The sequence below is a fragment of the Mustela nivalis genome (genome assembly GCF_964662115.1).
Source record: "Mustela nivalis genome assembly, chromosome: 14".
Classification (NCBI taxonomy): Eukaryota; Metazoa; Chordata; class Mammalia; order Carnivora; family Mustelidae; genus Mustela; species Mustela nivalis.
In genome coordinates this window covers 42,620,689-42,640,104 of record NC_139033.1, presented here as the reverse complement: position 1 = coordinate 42,640,104, position 19,416 = coordinate 42,620,689, and the positions used below count along the sequence as shown (strand labels likewise).

Below are 19,416 nucleotides of genomic sequence, written 5' to 3'. Positions count from 1 at the left end.
GAGGAGTCTGTGGTGAGTACTGCTGTGGGTAGCCCTTACACTAGCTCAGTTGTGACCAGGACCTAGCTGTGGAATGATGTGTGTCTTCCCGCGTGCTTCTGAGCTAAGCAAGTGTCAGGATAAATAAAGTTCCAGTTCTGGTGTTTAATACTGGCTAAGTGAGACCCCATGTGACCAAATCCAATTTACTGTTCCATTTGGCAACACCAATCCAAATCTCAACCCTACCAGACCTAGCGCAAACCCCACCTTTTCTTAACTAACTGCATATCCACTGAGCTCCCTTTGCCTTTATTCTTATCATTCATTTTGTCTTCTCATTTGTTCCCTCATATTGTTAGCTGGTGGCTTCCCAATACATACTTTTCCAGCCTCAGTGTATACTCCTAAAACCAGGGACTATGACATACTTAAAAAAACTTTTTCAGCCTGAAAAACAACACGATCCACAAAGCTAGAGCTCAATTAATAATTGAATGAAGGCTTTGAAGAGGCCAAAATGTAAAATACATAATGGTCTATTGGGCAAAGCAGAGGGGGTAGGGCAACATGGCTCTTGATTCCATTCTCCAGGGGTTTCAAAGACTCCATAGGCACAGCACCTCTATTCCTGTTATGAAGCTGCTGAATGCTTTGACCACCTCAAGTATGTCCAGCAAAAATCTGTGCCATTTGGCACTGCATAGGAGCTTGAAATAGCTTTTTTTTTTTTTTAAACCGAGTTTTTTGTCCTACTGATAATCAAGACGTTCAGTTTCTGCACAGAGCAAGCTCGGGCTTTTCACTCGAGCGTCCAGCAGGCTATGCTGTGCCCAAGGAGAACACACCTGCAAGGCTTGGCGGCGAATCCCTAAATAAAGTGGAACAGAAGGGAGGTTCGGGGTCTACAGTAAGGCTGCCATGGACTCTGATTCAAAAGCACATTGCACGGATTGCATGGAGCACTGGGTGTGGTGAAAAAATAATGAATACGGTTATGCTGAAAATAAATAAATTTAATTAAAAATTAAAACAAAACAAAAGCACATTGCTTTTTCTTAGGCATCGCGGGCTTAAACGTTTAGATGTAGTGATTAAAAAACAGAAAGACTCATCCCAGCGAAAGAATATTAATTACACAAACCTATGCGGGAACAAAATATCGGGGGCAACACTCTTCGAGGAGCACGCTGGAAAACATAACACGGAAAACAAAAGTAATAAATAGTAAACGTTTCCCCTTTGAGGGCTCTGGTCCTCACAGGTGACCACTACCACCTTACTCAGAGAATTGTGCGGACGAGTGAAGGCGGACGGGGGGCCAGAGGGCAGCAACACTGTGTCCGCAATCCGCGCCGAGTCCAACCGCACTGGCCCGCCTGGCCGGGCACCACCGAGCGCAGACCTCCGCCTCGTCCTAGAGCGGCCACTCGCGGTCCAAGCCCGCGGCGCACTTCCGCCCGCGCCGGCGCCGCCCCGTGGACGGCTGGGCCTTGCCGCGGGCCTGCGCCTCCCTCGGCTCCTGCTGCGGGCCTCGGGGAGTGGGTGAGTGGGACAGGGCGCGCCGGAGAGGGGCGGGCCAGGGTCTGAGCTGCCGTCAGCCCGGCGCCCGCCTAGTGGGCCGATACGCGCGGGCAGGCGCGCTTCCACCGGACTCCCGGGCCGGGCCCGGCGTGGACCACCCAGGCCCGGGGAGTGCCGGGGAGCGCCGGGGAGCGAGGACGCGCCTCGTCTACCCCCGACCCCGAGGCGGGAGCCCCGAGGCGGGAGCCCCCAGTCGCCCCGCGCCCCTGCCGCCGCCCACCCCACCTTCGGGAGACTGACATTGACTTGGGGGAGAGCCTGCGCTCGGACGTGGTCGGAGACCTAGCCTCTGGCCCGGACTCGGCCTTGGCCTCTCCATTTGTCTCTCCCCGGCCCCCGGTTCTTTCATCTCTAAAATGGAGGAAGGCAGTATCCGCCCTCCCGGTACCACAGGGTGATTGCAGGGTTGGCGCCGCCTCTATGGAAACTGGTTCTCAGCTTGGCAACCTTTAGAGTCATTTGGGATGCCTTCCAGATGCTGAGTCCCCAGAATCACCAGGTGATTGTGGTGTGCAGCGGGGACGAGAAGCACTGGCCCGAGGAGTGTCAGGTGACAGTGCTGTGGACGTGTGCTCTCTTCTGGGCCGGCCGGAATGTGCACTTGATCCAAGGCGGATCATAGCCCTGAGAGCAAACGGCTGCTTTTATGTTCAAGAAGACCGGGACCCAGTCTGGTCTGGTTGCTTTTAATTCCTGGTGCCTCGAATGGTGCATGTCACAAAACATGGACCACTGATGAAGCAAATTAACTTCTGATTCCTTCCCGACCTGGTGGAAGGGTTTTGATTACTTGGCTCATTTTAAAACTTTTTATTATGGAAAATTTCAAACATAGGAAGATAAGATCAGTCTTGTTTCATCTGTTACCCTCACCTCGCTGGATTATTTGAAAGCAGATCTGAGTGTACCGTTTTATTCGCGAAATACTTGCTTATGTGTGTAAAACAGAATAACGCCTTTTTAAAACAAGGCCATTCTCGATTTAATAAGCATATCATGTTATCATTTATCCAGCCAGTGTTGACGTTAACCCGCTTGTCTCTTTTTCTGCCAATTCTCTTTTTATCCCATTTTTCTCTTTTTAAGTTTGTCCAAATCCAGGTCCAGGCAAGCTACCCATGCCACGTTTGGTTGATGTCTTTTCAATTTCATTTAATCTTATGGCTTTTATCCACCCCACCCCCCTTGTATTTTACTTGCTAAAAAAACCTATTCATTGTTCTGTGACGTTTCCTACGTGCTGGTTTTTGCTTCTTCCATCCCTGTGGTGTCCTTTAATAAACTGGTGTTTGGATTACAGTTTTTTTCAGATTCAGGTTCTACTCTTTGGTAAGAAAACCTCATCGGGTTATTGTGTACTCATACTGCAGCACACCAGGAGTTAGATAAGATCTTGTTTTTCTTTGTGGTGTTAATATTGGTCACTGGACCTTTTCTGTACAGATTGCACCGCAGGGTAACTAAATAATTTACCCAGGATTTACAGAAGGATGCCCCTAATAACTTCAGATGAATGAGAGAATATCATCTTTTGGCAGCCTCTAATGAAATAGTGAATCCTGACCATGAATGTTAGTGGCTGTTAACGTCAGACAGCATGAACTTCCTAATACCACTTAATCAGCTATTCTTGGATAATTGCTGGGAGATGTAGACCAAACAAGATTGCTCATGAGTTGATATTTTTTTTTTTTTAAAGATTTTATGTATTTGAGAGACAGAGATCACAAGTAGGCAGAGGCAGGCAGAGAGAGAGGAGGAAGCAGGCCCCCTGTGGAGCAGAGAGCCCAGTGCGGGGGGGGGGGGGGGGGGGGGGGGGGGGGGGGGGGGGGGCTCCATCCAAGGATCCTGAGATCATGACCTGAGCTGAAGGCAGAGGCTTTAACCCACTGAGCCACCCACGTGCCCCAAGAGTTGGTCATTGTTGAAGCGTGGTGATGGTTTTATGGGAATGCATTATGCTAATCTCTCTACTTTTGTGTTTGAAATTTTTCATAATAAAAAAAATTTTTTTTTAAGATTGACTACTTAACTAGTGAATTTAGGTCAGCCTGATCTCTTCTTTGTAGTTCTCCATTAGCCTTTCACTTAGTGATTCTCAAACCTGACTGCACGTTAGAATCACAGGGGAAGAATTTTTTTTTTTTTTTTTAATACTACAACACATGTCTTACTTGCAGAATTCCTTTTTAATTGTTCTGGGATGGAACCCAATTATTGATATGGTTTAAAAGCTCTCCAGGTAATTCTAATACGCTCAAGGGTTCTGTACCAGTGGCCTAGATCCATTATTTGTTAAGGATTGCAAAGTGATTATATTTTATTATTCCTTCTTCATTTATTAGCTTTTAAAATGTTTAACTTTCTACATTCTGTTATTCTCACCTTTGTTGAAAACTGCAATCCAACAGGAAAGCCTCTGCAAATTAAATTACCTAATTATCAGAGGAAGGCTTGATCTTGGAAGTGAAAGTGTGGAGTAACACATGGAAGGGACACTGGCAATTACCTAAAACCTGTGTATGAGTTGGAGAGATATACCTTCTGTATGTGTGAGGTGTGTGTGGGGCGAGGGGTAGAAGGGCTGATTGTATCTCCAAATGGTAAGAAAGATTAGGTGATGTGTAGCTAGAAAAGTATGTTCAGCCTTATGACATTTCTTTTGAATAATCAATATTAAATAAATTAAATATAAAATACATTGAAAATAAAGACACCAAATGCTTTTCATTGCAACCAAAACCAATCCAAAGATTTAAAAGAAAACTTAACCACTTCCCACCATCACCATTTTAATCACCCCTGAGATAACCAATATTAACAGTATGGTGTATATCCTTCCACACAGACCTTCTCTGTCTTATGTAAATGCAGCGGTTCAGGGCATTTTAAAAATGAGATAATGCCATAGCCATCTATACCTTTTATCATTGTCATCCCTCCAAGACAAGAATTATAGACCTGACTTAAAGTGCAGAACAAATAGTTCTGAATGTACAATAAAATATTCAGTCATTTCCCTGTTGAAATATATTCAGCTGGCTTCCAAATTTTAGCTACCTTAAAAGTACCACCAGAAACATCACTGTACATAGGTCCTTTATTTCTGTAGGGTATAAAGGGGTTTTATAGGGTTGTAAAGGGGTTGTATAGGGTTCTGTAGGGTATAAAAATGGGGTTGTGGGTTAAAATGTGTTGATATTAGCAGCATCATTATTTTTGGTAATGTATATTGCCAGCTTACTCTCTCAAAACACGAAAGCAGTGTATACCTCCACCACTAGTAATACGAGAATACCTTTTCACCTGTGCTTCACCTACTCATTCTTCCCTCCTCCCCAAACCACATGTCAACCATTGGTGTTCTTATTATCTCCGTAGTTTTACCTTTTCCAGAATATTAAATAGTTGTGGTTCAACTATAGTCTTTAATTGACTGGATTTGGCAGTTTTTTAACTTTGTGTGTGTGTGTGTGTGTGTATGTGTGTGTATGAGAGCAGTCATATAAGGTTTGGTAACTTGTGGTTTTAACTCACTTAGAGTTATTAGAATCTTACTTGGTGTTTCTTTGGGAAACTATAAGAGCAAGAATCCAGTCTTTTCTGAATAATTTATAAATAATACTTACAGATAACATAAATAACAGTAAATCTCAAAAGAACATGTTTTTGGTGATTTTGAGCAGTGATGTATAATAATCCCTGGATGATCTTTTCATTGCAGGGTGGAAGATGTCTATGGATGTGACATTTCTTGGTACGGGTGCAGCATACCCTTCCCCAACCCGGGGTGCCTCTGCTCTGGTCCTTCGGTGTGAGGGCGAGTGCTGGCTCTTTGACTGTGGGGAGGGGACACAGACACAGCTTATGAAAAGCCAACTTAAAGCAGGTTAGTGTGCTTTCAGCTGTCTCATTAAGACTATTTGTTACACATTGTCTTGGCTCTCCTTGTGCTCAGAAACAGCCCCAAGAGTTGCATTCCCACCTCAGTGCTAGAGCCCTGGCCAGATTTGCAAGGCCTTCAGGCAACCAGCCACATCCACTGAACTTTATTTAGTTTTTGTTCTTCCTGTAAATGTTGAGAGCAAGGATTTATATAAGCTTGGGGGTGGAGGATGGAGTGGGATACATGAGGCATATTGCAAAGGAGCAGTATACACACTTATTTCCATTTAGGTGCCCCTAAATGATAGTTATTGAAATTATTCCTGTGATTCATTACAATGTGTGGCATTGATGACTGAAATGAAGTTAGTTCTAACATCTAAGGATCTCATAATCTAGTGGTGGAAATTGGTATGTGAATAGACATAGTATAATGTGATAAAGAGAACAGTGGAACTATATTCTAAATACTGTTGGAGCACAAGGGAGGGGGGCATCAGCTATGTGTTCAGAGAAAGCATCCCAGAAATTGTAGAAATTGTAATAGTAGAGCTAGGATCTAACTGATGATTAGAAGTCTCCTCTGCTGGGGCGCCTGGGTGGCTCAGAGGGTTAAGCCTCTGCCTTCGGCTCAGGTCATGATCTCAGGGTCCTGGGATCGAGCCCCGCATTGGGCTCTCTGCTCAACAGGGAGCCTGTTTCCTCCCTCTCTCTGCCTTCCTTTCTGCCTACTTGTGACCTCTGGCTGTCAAATAAATAAATAAAATCTTAAAAAAAAAAAAAAAAAGAAGTCTCCTTTGGTGAGAAAAGTAGGGATGCACATTGTACACACATACACACATGTGTGCGCAAATATACCTATACCATTAACATCTCTACATCTACAAAAAAATTTACCTGTAAGAGTGGAGGCTGTAATCGTTCACATTTTAGACAATAGGGATTGAGGGGGTGGGGTGATGAAAACAGAAATAAGAAACTGTTAAGTGTGGGTGCCAGAGGTTTGGGTGTGGGGATAGTCTTTTTATTTAATACCTGTACCACTTAGCAGTGCTGCATATCAGATTACAAACTTAGTGTCTTATTTGCATTTATTATCCATAGTTTCTGTGGGTCAGGGAGTTTGGGCCTGGGTTGGCTGGATTCTCTGCTTCAGGGTCCCACTGGTTGCAGTCCATGTTTGGCCAGGGTTGAGATCTCATCAGAGGCTCCACTGGGGGAAAATCTGCTTCAGAGCTCACTAGAGTTGTTGGCAGAATCCGTACAGTTGTAGGACCAAGACTTGCACAGCACCTAGAGGCCTCTGGTTCTTGATCATGTTCATTTTGCTTCATGGTAGTTTGGTCCCTTACTGCCAGCCAGGGTGAAAGAAACTCAAGAGCAAGCCTGCTAGCAGGATGGAGTCTTCTAATGTAATCACACCGTATCCCTGTGCCGTATTTGCCTGGTTAGAAAAGTCACAGGTCCCACCCACACCGAAGAAGAAGGAATTGTAGAGAGACATGAACATCAAGAGGTAGGGGCTATGGACCGCCACCTCACATTTATTTGCTACAATACCTTTCTCCAATGTTTTGTATTTTATATATGGTTTTTTTTTTTAAATTTTTTTAAGATTTTATTTCTTTATCTGACAGAGAGATCACAAGTAGGCAGAGAGGCAGGCAGAGAGAGAGCAGGAAGCAGGCTCCCTGCCGAGCAGAGAGCCCGATGCGGGGCTCGATCCCAGGACCCTGAGATCATGACCTGAGCCGAAGGCAGAGGCTTAACCCACTGAGCCTACCCAGGTGCCTCTATATATGTCTTAAGTAAACATTTTTGCAAAGCTAAGCCTCACAAAGAATAAATAAAATAAAGCCTAAGGGAACCTTTAGTTTACTAAATTCTTACTGGCTAAAAAAATTCCTGGCCTCAGAGAAGAGGGTAAGACGGTAATCACAGAATCTTAACTATGACTCTATAGCATTCCAAAAGCCCCCATTCTCAGACTGGAATGGAGTACTCTGAGTTCATCCGGTACTCTCAACGCAATACAGACCTACCGTTATTTGATCCGTTGAAACCCTTTCAGCTTGTAGTCCTCCTGGGGTAATAGTATTTTATGAGTTTCATAAGGGATTACTTTTTATTTATCTAAACATACTTCTTTTAAGCTTCCTTGGTCCTCATGTGCAAGCATCTGATTAACAAGTGTGGGTTTATCATGTCTATTTCTTTCATTATTTTATTTCATTTTTTAATTTTTTTAAGATTTTATTTATTTATTTGAGAGAGAGAGAGAGACCATGAGAGGGGAGAGGTCAGAGGGAGAAGCAGACTCCCCGCTGAGCAGGGAGCCTGATGTGGGACTCTATCCTGGGACTCCAGGATCATGACCTGAGCCGAAGGCAGTTGCTCAACCAACTTAGCCACCCAGGTGCCCTCTTCCATAATCTTAAAGAGTGGGCTTAAGCCTTCCTTTTTCTCCCCTTAAAAGTGATTATTAAAAGTATTACAAAAGTGTAATGAAATGATTATAAAAAGTATATGTGCAGGGCACCTAGCTGGCTCACTCAGAGGCGAATATAAGTCTTGATCTTAGGGTGGTGAGTTTGAGCCCCACGTTAGGTGGAGAGGTTAAATAAATAAATAAATAACTTAAAAAGGAAAGGTATACATGCTCATTGTAAAAATTCAAACAAAGCAGAAACATAAAATAAGCCTAAATTCCCCTTACAGGTAAATTTTTTTTTATAGACGTAGATATGTTAATGGTATAGGAATGTTTGTGTGTGTGTACAGTTTGCATAAATGGTACCATACCAGGCGTAACCTGCTTTTTTTCAACTGAACAATTATATTGCAGGCGTTTTCCTATGGTGGTAAATATAGCCGTGTCCTCACTGAAGGGATGTTTAGTATTCCACTTCTCTGTGGATGACATATACCCCTGTAACTTCCTTGTCCTCCAGGGAATTCATGTACTCTGCTTTCTTCATTTGATAGCATCTTCTAACTTTGTTACGATTGCCATTCCTTCTCCCTCTGAAATCTAGTTTCTTGAGAAAATAAATGTTTGTCTTCCCTGAAACTGTGATAACTGTGGGAAGAAATTTTTGACTTAATTTGTCTCATTTACTTTGGGCTCACAGATTGTTTTGGTGTTCAGTGTTGGCTTTGTTGTGCGCTATATAGGGAGAGGACTCTGCAGTTGTAAGGTCAGCATGAGGTCATGACTCAGTAACCATCATAATTCTGTCTGCAGAGGACTCAGGTCACACTTACAGGTGCTTCAGCAGCCCGGACGGCAGAAAGGGGGAAATGAAAGGGTTACAAGAAGTCTAAAGACAGTAAAAGCAAGGCCTTAAAAGAGAAAACTAAAGGGAGCATACTGAGGAAAGTTCTAGAGTACGTCAGGATTCTCTAGATATCAAATCAGCCTCTGCCCAATCTATTGTTGCTGCCTTCAGGGCCTGGGTTTGGTGTATTAACTCTGGAAGGCTTACCTGGAGAACACTTTTGCCTTGATGTTGCTGGATAAATCACTTTGCAATAAACTATTCCTATTCTTTTATGGTATCAGTATACTGGTCCTGTTCTCTTATGGTATCAAATGTTTGAAATAGGTGCCCCATGAAGCTAGGACTAGAAGCCTCTGTTATACCAAAATTGTTTTAATTGTGATTGTTAATTTTAAAATGACTTGGTGCATCTCAGAAAAATGCTAATGTGGCATCCTGTATATACCAACTGTAAATTCAGTTTACCATTGGCTAAGTCAAGTTACAACCTAAGCCAGTATGCCCTGAAAAAGACATTGTGTTAGCTCACACTGAAGAGAAGGATGGGCCCACATACCTTTATATAACACCATAGGGGATCCGCCCTCTGATCTACATCTGGCTTCTGTTGCCCACCTCCCCTCTGGGTTCTTCACCCCATCCTCTCCCACCTCCTCCTCTCTCCCTCCTGCCTCATCCTCTTCCTTTTTCCCCTCCCTCTTCAGACTCACTCAGACAGGCAGGCTTTTTCTTGGTTAGTGAATCTCTCGTCCAGTGTGGCGAGTCCTTAAATGGTAGTTTGGGGTTCAAGCAGTGGTCAGGGGAGCTCCTGTTTTGCTGGAAGTATGTGTGTGTTATTCTCAGAGGAGGCAGTAGAGGGCATTGTCCCTGTCAGATGCTTTTGACATTTGAGGCCTGTCTGGTTTAAGTGAACTATTTTAGTACACTTCCATGTTTTTCTCTATTACTTCCTATTCTTTTCTCTTCTCTTCTTTCCTCCTCTCCTCTACCCTCTCCTCCCTTCCCCTCCCCGCCCCTCCCCTTCCTTCTTTTCCTTTCCTTTCCTTTTCTTTTTTTTTTCTTTCAGCCTGCCTGCCTGCCTGCCTTCTTCCCTTCTTTCCTTTCTTTCAGCAAGAAGATAATGTAGGAAAATACTCTTAAAACTACAGTACTATGTAATTTGAAGATGTTTCATTAAAAAAGTTATATCTTATTAAGACCATAAAGGCTGTCTTTCTTGCTTCTAGACTCATGTAGCAAAATATAAAGAAATAAGTTTATGGTGATAAATAGAACTCCAAATTCATTTTGCTGCTTTTGGTGTTTTAAGTAGCATTGCATGGGTTTTTACTTCTGGAAAAATTCCAAATTTTATTTCTCTGCCTCAATCAAAAGGGAGAATTACCAAGATCTTCATCACACATCTTCATGGAGACCATTTCTTTGGCCTTCCTGGCCTCCTTTGCACAATCAGCTTGCAGAGTGGCTCTGTGGTCACCAAGCAGCCTATTGAAATCTATGGCCCTGCTGGGCTTCGAGACTTTATCTGGAGAACCATGGAACTCTCTCACACAGAGTTGGTCTTCCCCTATGTGGTCCACGAGCTGGTGCCTACAGCAGATCAGTGTCCTCCAGAAGAACTAAAAGAATTTATGCACGTGAATAAAACAGACAGCCATCCCAAAGAGGGACAAGGAAGAACTATCCTTTTAGACTCAGAAGAAAACTCATACCTTTTGGTTGATGACGAACAGTTTGTTGTAAAAGCATTTCGCCTCTTTCACCGAATTCCCTCCTTTGGGTTTTCAGTTGTGGAGAAGAAACGCCCAGGTAAACTCAATGCACAGAAACTAAAAGACCTCGGTAAGTGATGGTTTTTTTTTGTCTTGTTTTATTTCCCCCTCCTCCTCATCAATTAAGCTGTTGTTAGCTGGAGCTGCTAAAAGTGTCATAATAACCTTCATTTCCTGTCTCCCAGGCCTAAAACTGACATTTTCTCCACTTAGGTCTTTTGCCCAAAGTTTGTTTATTAAGGGAAATATGTGGGGCCCAAAGATGCTATTCAGACCAAAACCCACATATATATGTGAATCCTTTTCTCTTCAGCTCCCTGGATCCACATTTTAGTCTGTCTTAGCTTCAGCTAGCTAGCTTGGTTGGCAGGGTGGTGGTGGTTGTCTTAGGTCTAGGCTTTTATGTTTTCATGTCTTCTTTCTAAAGTATGTTTTCAGTGACCTCTTTGGCCCGAGGATTTTTACTGTAGTTGGTAGCCATGCAACTGCAACCAGCTACTTTTAGGATTTTCCTGCTTTGTCAACCTTGCCTACTCATTCAACCTTGATTAAGTTAATCTGGTGTTCAGAACACCGTGCCTCAACTGTTTCACATGCCTGGGTTCCTCATAGGTGGGAGCTAGCGCACAGAGACAGACTTGGGTCCCCTCTGAGGCTTTGTACCTCCTCTAGGCCAGGCTCTCTTGCATGAGGGGGTCTTCAGTCCTCTCAAAGCAGCGCCCAGGTCCCTTCTACCTGCAGCATCTCTGCCTTCCATTTCATGGCCACAGCAGAGCCCCTAAAAAGCGTGATGGTGTCTTTTGTATATTTGTCTCTTTATAGAATCTCTTCCTTCTTCCCCAACTAAAACAAAATACTAAATAATGAAGAAAAGTGACTTATGCCAAAGGTATTTTTTCTTATCTAAAAGCCTGTGGAAATACTATTGTATTGGGAAACTTTAAACAGGGTGCATGCTGGAATTAGTGAACACTTTCTGTTTGTTTGTTAGGTGTTGCTCAAAGTGATGGTCACATGCATGTTGTTCTAGATGACTATAAGATAATTAATACAAGAGGAACTGCCTCTCTCCACAAAGAAGATTGATTATGTATGATTGTCAGAAATGTTCCTTGATGTTGTGATCCAAATGATCCTCTCAAACCATTTTTTTATTAAGTTAGTCAGTTCGTAGGTACTTTGTCATTATTTAAATGGACTCATTAAATTTACTCAAACATGAGCTTGTTCAATAAAGCAGTCTCAGAAACTGTTACTCCATTCACAGTAGAGAATCAAAGCTGGTAGCTTGATTGTAAGAAGGTCTTAGTCTTAGTGGGACTTAAAGCTCAAAGCTCATCTGACACGTGTGCTTGAGAGATGTTTTAAGTACTAAGGCATCACTAATATCAACAGCCAACACAGAACTTTTAAAAATGTATAAATATTCCAGCTTTCCATGAGTAGTAAAATATTTATAACAATTATGAAAAGAATTGGATGCCTTTTTCGTTTGCTGTGCTGTTAAAACAGACTCTCTTAACAAGTCATAAATTCCATTCCCATGATGTGATGTTATCTCCCTCCATCATTAGGTGTGCCGCCAGGTCCTGCCTATGGGAAGCTGAAAAATGGAATTTCTGTTGTTCTGGAAAATGGAGTTACAATTTCTCCCCAAGATGTCTTAAAAAAGCCTATTGTTGGAAGAAAAATCTGCATTTTGGGTGACTGTTCTGGGGTTGTGGGTGATGGAGGAGTGAAGCTGTGCTTCGAGGCAGACCTGTTGATCCACGAAGCAACCCTAGATGACACGCAGATGGACAAAGCGAAGGAGCACGGCCACAGCACACCACAGATGGCAGCCACGTTTGCAAAGTTGTGCCAGGCGAAGAGGCTAGTTCTGACTCACTTCAGTCAGAGGTACAAACCAGTTGCCTTGGCCAGAGAAGGAGAAACAGATGGGATTATAGAACTAAAAAAGCAAGCTGAATCAGTGTTAGATCTCCAAGAAGTGACTCTAGCTGAAGACTTTATGGTGATTGGCATTCCAATCAAGAAATGAACCCGGTATTCCAGAATGCATCCTGACATGTCTGTGAATATGTTACTGAACCAGCAGTCAAGTTGGTTGTTGTGGTGGCGGTGGTGGTTGTGGTTGGTGTTTTGGTCTAAGATTATTTGGGTCCTAATAATCCTAAAAAGGATAGAGCTGCATTGCCGAACTGACTCAGCAGCGAGAAAGACCAAGTTTTTTGATAATAAATCATTTTAAAAAGAAAGAAAAAAACAGCACCTTTCTTAAAGACCAAATTTGACAAAATGATTGAATATTCAGGTATACTTTTTGTTTTGTGGTTGCTGCCTCAGATATAAGCCAGTACCCACATGCAGTTCTGGGCTTGCTTCCGCCCAGTTTTATTGGTGGTGTTGGCAAAGTACAGAGAGCTCAGCCCTCTTGGCTAAAAATGGTGTTTTAGCAGTTTGTTGAATCTGTCCATGTTATTAACAGAATAGAGAAAAATGTAATGAGACATTATACATGCAGGATTGAAGCTAGCGTATTAAATCACAATTTGTTTGCTGGAATACTGAATGCAGGGTCAAGGTAGGTGTTTATCCTTCAGTTAATGTTTTTTTTTTTGGAACTTTCTGGTTCGTTCTAAACCTGTGGGTCTCAGCAGGGGGTGATACCATTCCCCTAGAAGTTATGGGGGTGTTTCTTGTCAAAATGATGGAGTGGGCCTGGAGAAGAGTATCATTAAAATTTAGTCAAAGGGGCCAGGGGTGCTAGATCCTACAGTGGTGGGGTCAGTCTTGTACAATGAAAAATGATCTCACCCCAAGATGCAAATTGCAGGCCTATTGAAATACACAGCAAGTTAAAAATTATACTCCCAGTGTGAATATGCTTTATCAAAATTAATTACATGAATTGAACTGGTTAAGTCAAATTCTTGAAACAAACATTAGAGAATTAGCTAAGGAGATGTTGGGGTTGTAATACCATGTCAGATATTTGACAGAAATGAGCCATGAACTATAACTTAGGAATCTGGAGGTAAAGAAATTGTATCTTTTAAGCTGAGATTTAATTTATGTGTCCCTATGAATAATTCTTTGAGCTCAGTTTTAATAACCTAGCTTTTCCTTCTGAGCTGCCTTCTACCTCCCTCTGTCTGCCGTGGGATATCTCTGACTCATTTGACCCACAGTATTTCTCAAAATGGAAAGCTAGTCTCAAGCACAGATTCATTCAAAAGAATTTCCTTATCACAGTTTGGGAAACGCTTTATGTTGTGTGTCCCTCTGGAGGCGTTCTCGTGCCCATCAGTATCATAAGAACAGTACTGCTTGAATGATCACAAACCTGTCTTTGGTGCCACAAAGACATGATTTCCGAGTCCCGTTCTGTACCTTGTGGTCTGGTGCAGATTGCATCGTGTTTGTGACCTTTAGCTTGCTCGTTTCTAAAATGGAAAAACTAATAAAACTGACTGTGTAGGATCGCTGTGAAGATTAAGACAGTGCATAAAAGGAACATCACACATGGCTTACAGGTGCTGAGAAGTCCTGCTGTAGATGGGCCTGTCAACTGTTTTGAACCCCTTTCTCAGTACTGTTCCACCACATGCTATCGGTTAACCTTTCAGGAACCTTGAGAGTTTTATAATAGACACATTTAGAAATTCTATCATGGTATATACTGTTAAATTCTTTTGGGTTCTGGGGCTTCTCTCATAAAAACTTTTGACTCCTGGGTGGTTCTAGAGTCTCTAGAGTAGTGATAATCAAGATGGGTCTCATTACTCAAGGTCTCAGTCATTCTGAAGCAGTTTCCAGAATGGTCTGATTCTACCCTACTCTAGGCTCTTGGGCCACCAAAGTTTGACTAGCTTAAAATGTATCTTGGTTTCTGAACTCAATTTTAAAAAGTATTTATTAGACGCCTACTATATGCCCAGACCTATACATCTGGGAATGGCTGGCTGGTAGTCCTACTGTATGGAGCTCTTAAGGGTAAAGACTGTATCTTAGTCTCCTCTGCATTCTTGGAATTACCGACTCATAATAAGCCCTCAGAAATGTTTATTGAATGAAATGAGGCCTGATATATGACTGCATAAACTTTAGGACCTAAAGTTTAGGACTTGTGCCTAGCCCATTTCATTACTGCATTTGTCCAAAAAATTTTGACCACCTGTTTGGTGGTGCTCTGTTCAACTGAGTACCAGCTAAGTGCCAGTTTCAGGTTTTACTGTGTTGGGACTACGTAAGTGAATATAAGACAAAAATTTGAGGCTCACTGTCTAGGTGGTAGATACAGATAGTAAAAAACAAAAGTAAATATACGGGTCCTTCAAGTACTCTAATCTTGTGGGCTGGCACTCACTTTTGCTCTTCTTGAGTATTCTTTAGTAGCTGACGAGCTGTGCCCTTAGAGTCAGGCCCTACTACTATATGGGCTAAGCCTTCAGAGACCATGGGAATGTGGGAACAAATTGATACAGTGAATCGATCAAGCATAGGCTATAGATCCATGCTGAGAATTGCTTCTTGGGCTCTCTTCTGGCCTAGAATTTTTTTCTTAATGGTAGGCCACATTCTAAGAATTTGTGGAGCTAGAATTATTAATGAAGCTTACACTGGACTTGCCAGAGCCTGTAATCTGCTTATGGTTGTATGACTCTAAGGGGATTAGAAAATGTATTGTAGGGGCGCCTGGGTGGCTCAGTGGATTAAGCCGCTGCCTTCGGCTCAGGTCATGATCTCAGTGTCCTGGGATCGAGCCCCGCATCGGGTTCTTTGCTCAGCGGGAGCCTGCTTCCTCCTCTCTCTCTGCCTGACTCTCCGCCTACTTGTGATCTTTCTCTCTGTCAAATAAATTAATAAAATCTTTAAAAAAAAAAAGAAAAAGAAAAGAAAATGTATTGTACACCAAACTCACTTGATCACCAAATCCTCTTTCGCCAAGGAACATCTTAGAACACGGAGAACTTTTATTACCGAATAACTTCTCAAATTATTATATTTACATTTTTTACCTGTATAATTTATTGAGATAATGAATTCCATATCTGTGCTTAGTGTTTTCCTTATCATAAACTGGCTCTTCAGTTGTCAGGAATCTAGAAGTACCTGCTTACTCTAGATTTCCAATTCTCAAGGTGTTTAGACTTGCCCAAGTAGACCCCAGATCTGCTCTATTTTTCTAATACTCACGCTTCATTAATATACTTCTAATGAGCTTTTATCTATAAAAAGCAGCATACGCTTGGTAAATAATCTTTTTTAAGGATTCCAGAAAGAAGATGATTACTCATCATTCCACCACCTGAGAGCAACTATTTCTTGCTCAGTGGTGTTCAAATGAAGGTGTGAGTCAGTATCAGTCAAGGTAGTACGTAGGCGGACAAGGTAGTACATGGGTGGACAAGGGTGTGTAGGTAGGCAAAAATACTTGGGCTGTGATTCCAAAACCTCTAATTCAGTTGGTCAGAGGTGGAAACCAAGGATCTGCATTTTTAGCAAAACCTCCGTCTGGGTGGTTCTGAGATATATGGGTAGCAAACCACACTGGGAGAAAAAAACTGTCTTTTTCTATGCACTAAAAAAATTAAAAAATAATAAAAATAAAAAAATTGTGCATAGATATTTTATATATATTTAAATATACTATGTTTATATATGTGTGTATGCTTTAATATGTAGGTTGACCTCAACTGTTTTTCTCATTTGACATTATCAGCCTCTTCCACAATGGTAATTGTTCTTTGAAAGCATGAATTTAATGATTTTATAGTATTCCATTCTATAGATGTAACAATTTTCCTACTTTGGGGGCATTGAGATTGTTTTCCATTATATATAAATAATACTATTGTGAATATTCCTGGGCTTTGTATCTCTGTATATTTCCTTGGGGTTGATTTATTGGAAGCTCAAAACACCTGAATTGTCCTTTTAGACCCTGCATGGGAATCACCCACTTGTTTTCTAGCTCACACTCTGCAGCAGCAAGAGAGAGGCCTATTTCGCTTCTCTACAGGTGGAGGATACAGTTTATCAATTAATGACCTTTCAAACACTTCTCTTCTAAGACATTTGTCTTATAAAGGTTACTTTGGCCTCCTTGTGCAAAAAGCTTTATTATGTCTTTTAACCAGCACATGTAATTCAACTGTAATTTTCTTGAATATTCTTATGCCAACTTCAAAATTTGAACAGTTTTTACTTAACGGGGTACACGTCTTTGCTGCTTCAAATTATGTTTATGACTGATGTATAGGGTAGGTACTTCTGTCCTCACAAAGATACCAATTTATAGTGAAATGTAGCGGTTCTGTCCTTATTGATTGATGGATTTGTCAGGTAATGAATGACTCAGAGTATCTTTTCTTACATGGGAAGAATAAAAATGAAATGCTAGTAATGCTTCAAATGCTCACTCTTGGCAGGATAAGAATAGAGTTTGGGCATGGTGGGACGTGGGGTAAGCTCAAGAAATTCTTGTCTTCCCTAGTAGAAAGTAAACAATGCTTAAAACTAGAAAATAAATAGTACTTTGAGCAAATCATGTTAAAAAGAAAAAAGGGATTGTAGTAAATACCAGATGACAAGTTACGAGTGGAGGAAGGGGTCCTTAGTGGAAGGGGAAGGTGTACGGGGTGTGAGGAGGGATGGTCAGAGGACTACTGTTTTTTTACAAGCCTAACAGTACCAGTTCTAGTTGCTATTTTGAACGGTTTATGTGTGTATATATTCATTTAGTTTAAAAAATATTAAAACACAACTCGATATGATTATTCTAAATAAATAAATAAATATTTAGAATAATCACGTCAGTTGCTGGTTTCCACATGGGTGCTTCAGGTACTTGACAGTTCCCCTCAAGCCTCTTTTACATTCCAGGCTGGGGCGCCTGGGTGGCTCAGTCTGTGAAGCAGCCAACTCTTGATTTTGGCTCAGGTTGCGGTCTCAGGGTCGTGGGATTGAGCTCTGCATCAGGCCCCACGTTCAGCAGGAAGTCGACTTGAGGATTCTCTGTCCCTCTGCCCCTCCCACTCATGCTCTTGCTCCAAAATAAATAAATAAAAAAATTTTTTTTTTTTAAAGAGAACATCCCAATCCTTTCTCTATATTGCAGAGACTTCAAAATGCAAATGTGAGCCTAGCATCCCCCTACTTGAAATCTGCCTTACCCACCGTTTGCGACCTAATCACTTTCCACAGTGCCATTCATTTTTGCAGCTGCAGCCACATGGGCCTTCTTTTAGTCCTTTGTCAGAGGTTTCTGTTGTTGCACAGTCTTTGGGAACTTCTCCCTCTGCTTGGAATGTTCTTTCTCCTTCTCACAAGTTAACTCTTACTAGGCCTTCAGATCCCAGCTGTGCAGTCACGTCCTCAGAGAGCCCTTCTCAGACTTCCCACTCGGTAGCTTATTATTCTAACAGCACCTGCACCACACCTTCCCGGTGTGACACTCAAATTTTTGTTCTGTTGGTTTGATTAATGTTCTTCTTTCCCGCTAGCACTGCAAGCTTTCCAAGAGCAGAACTGTGTTTGATTTTTTTGCCTTTTGTGCCCTAGCTCCTAGCTCATTGCCTGGAGCATACCAGGCACTCAGTAAATAGTTGCGACCGGCTCAATTTTCCTTGCCATCCTGTTCTATTAAGATACAATACCTCATTCTAGAGATTTTTCCGGATCAGTATTAAAAGCAAAGAAAAATCCCCACCTTTACACTCTGAACTAAAACCGGAGAGGAAAAGAATGGTGGTCTGTGACCCTAATGAGGCAGATCCTTATAAATAATAATTATGAAGTTTGAACTTTGTGTACTGTGTCTGTGGACAGATATCTAGTGTCAGAGAAAGGGCTGAGAAAAGAAGTTTCTGTGCCTAAGAAATTGGGATGTTGGTTTTTGCTGTGCATGGACAAGTCAGAAAAAGGTAAAAAAGAATGAGAAGAGAAGGCCAAGCACCATGCAGGAATCTGGAGCTCCACGCAGGAAACTGGGAGAACCTTAAAAACACAGGTAGTCTGACATTCAGTGTGATGGTAGCTGTGTTGCTTGGAGTAAGTCCCTCCAGTTACCCCCAAATGTCTTTGAAGTTTGATAGACGCAGAAGATTTAAGGAGTCTCTCCCCAACCCTGCACACCAAATGAGAACAAGTTCTCAATTCCCTGACCGGGTTGACCTGGGTGGAAAAGGGAGGGCCATGGGAATCTGGGTGACTCAGTCCATGAAGCGACCGATCCTTGGTTTCAGCTCAGGTCATGATCTTGTGGTTGTGGGATCCAGCCCCATGTTGGACTCCAGAGTTGGCTTCAGATTCCCTTTCCCTCTCTTTCCAGCTCATTCGTGCTTTCTGTCTGTCTCTCAAATAAGTAAAATATTAAAAAAAAAAAAAAATGGGGGCAGGAGGAGAAAAGAAAAGGGACAGAGCAGAAGAGAGAGAGGGAGACGGCCCTGAACTAGTATGTTCACAGGAGTTGGAGTCGGGGGAACACAGAGCCTAAAAGTCTCTCAGGAATTTTCAGAAATTGTAAGGAGGGCATTGACCTTTATGTAGCCCATGGGATGGGGAAGGAGGAGAGGTATTGAGCCAATTTCATGTGTATCTTAAAGGGCAGGGCAACTTTAACAGCTGGGTACAGATATTTCTGTGCCCTTGACAGACATTCTAAGGATTAAAAAGCTGTCATATTCAGGATAATAAGGAAGTTGAGGGAGGGGTGCCTAAGTTTACCCAATGTAAAAAATATTCCCACCCCTAAATAAAGCTGAGAAACACTGTTGTTCAGATGTCAGCATGCTAATTATACACTCAGCAGACATGGCAGGTACAGAGATTAAATTCGCCCATGAAAAAGTAAAAGGGGAAAGGCAAGGGATCGAGTTCCTCAGCTGTATAAATCCCCCTGTCACTGCCAG

At 42.2% G+C, this 19,416-nt stretch overlaps 1 protein-coding gene across 1 annotated transcript; it reads left to right on the top strand.

The window, feature by feature from the left end:
• The first annotated feature begins 1,427 nt into the window (after window positions 1-1,427).
• Window positions 1,428-12,767, top strand: ELAC1 (elaC ribonuclease Z 1). The gene is made up of 4 exons (XM_082699851.1): window positions 1,428-1,524; window positions 5,288-5,452; window positions 10,104-10,571; window positions 12,076-12,767. Exons 2-4 carry the CDS (start codon window positions 5,296-5,298, stop codon window positions 12,540-12,542), a joined length of 1,092 nt encoding a protein of 363 aa, XP_082555977.1. The 5' UTR covers window positions 1,428-1,524; window positions 5,288-5,295; the 3' UTR covers window positions 12,543-12,767.
• Window positions 12,768-19,416: the final 6,649 nt, after the last annotated feature.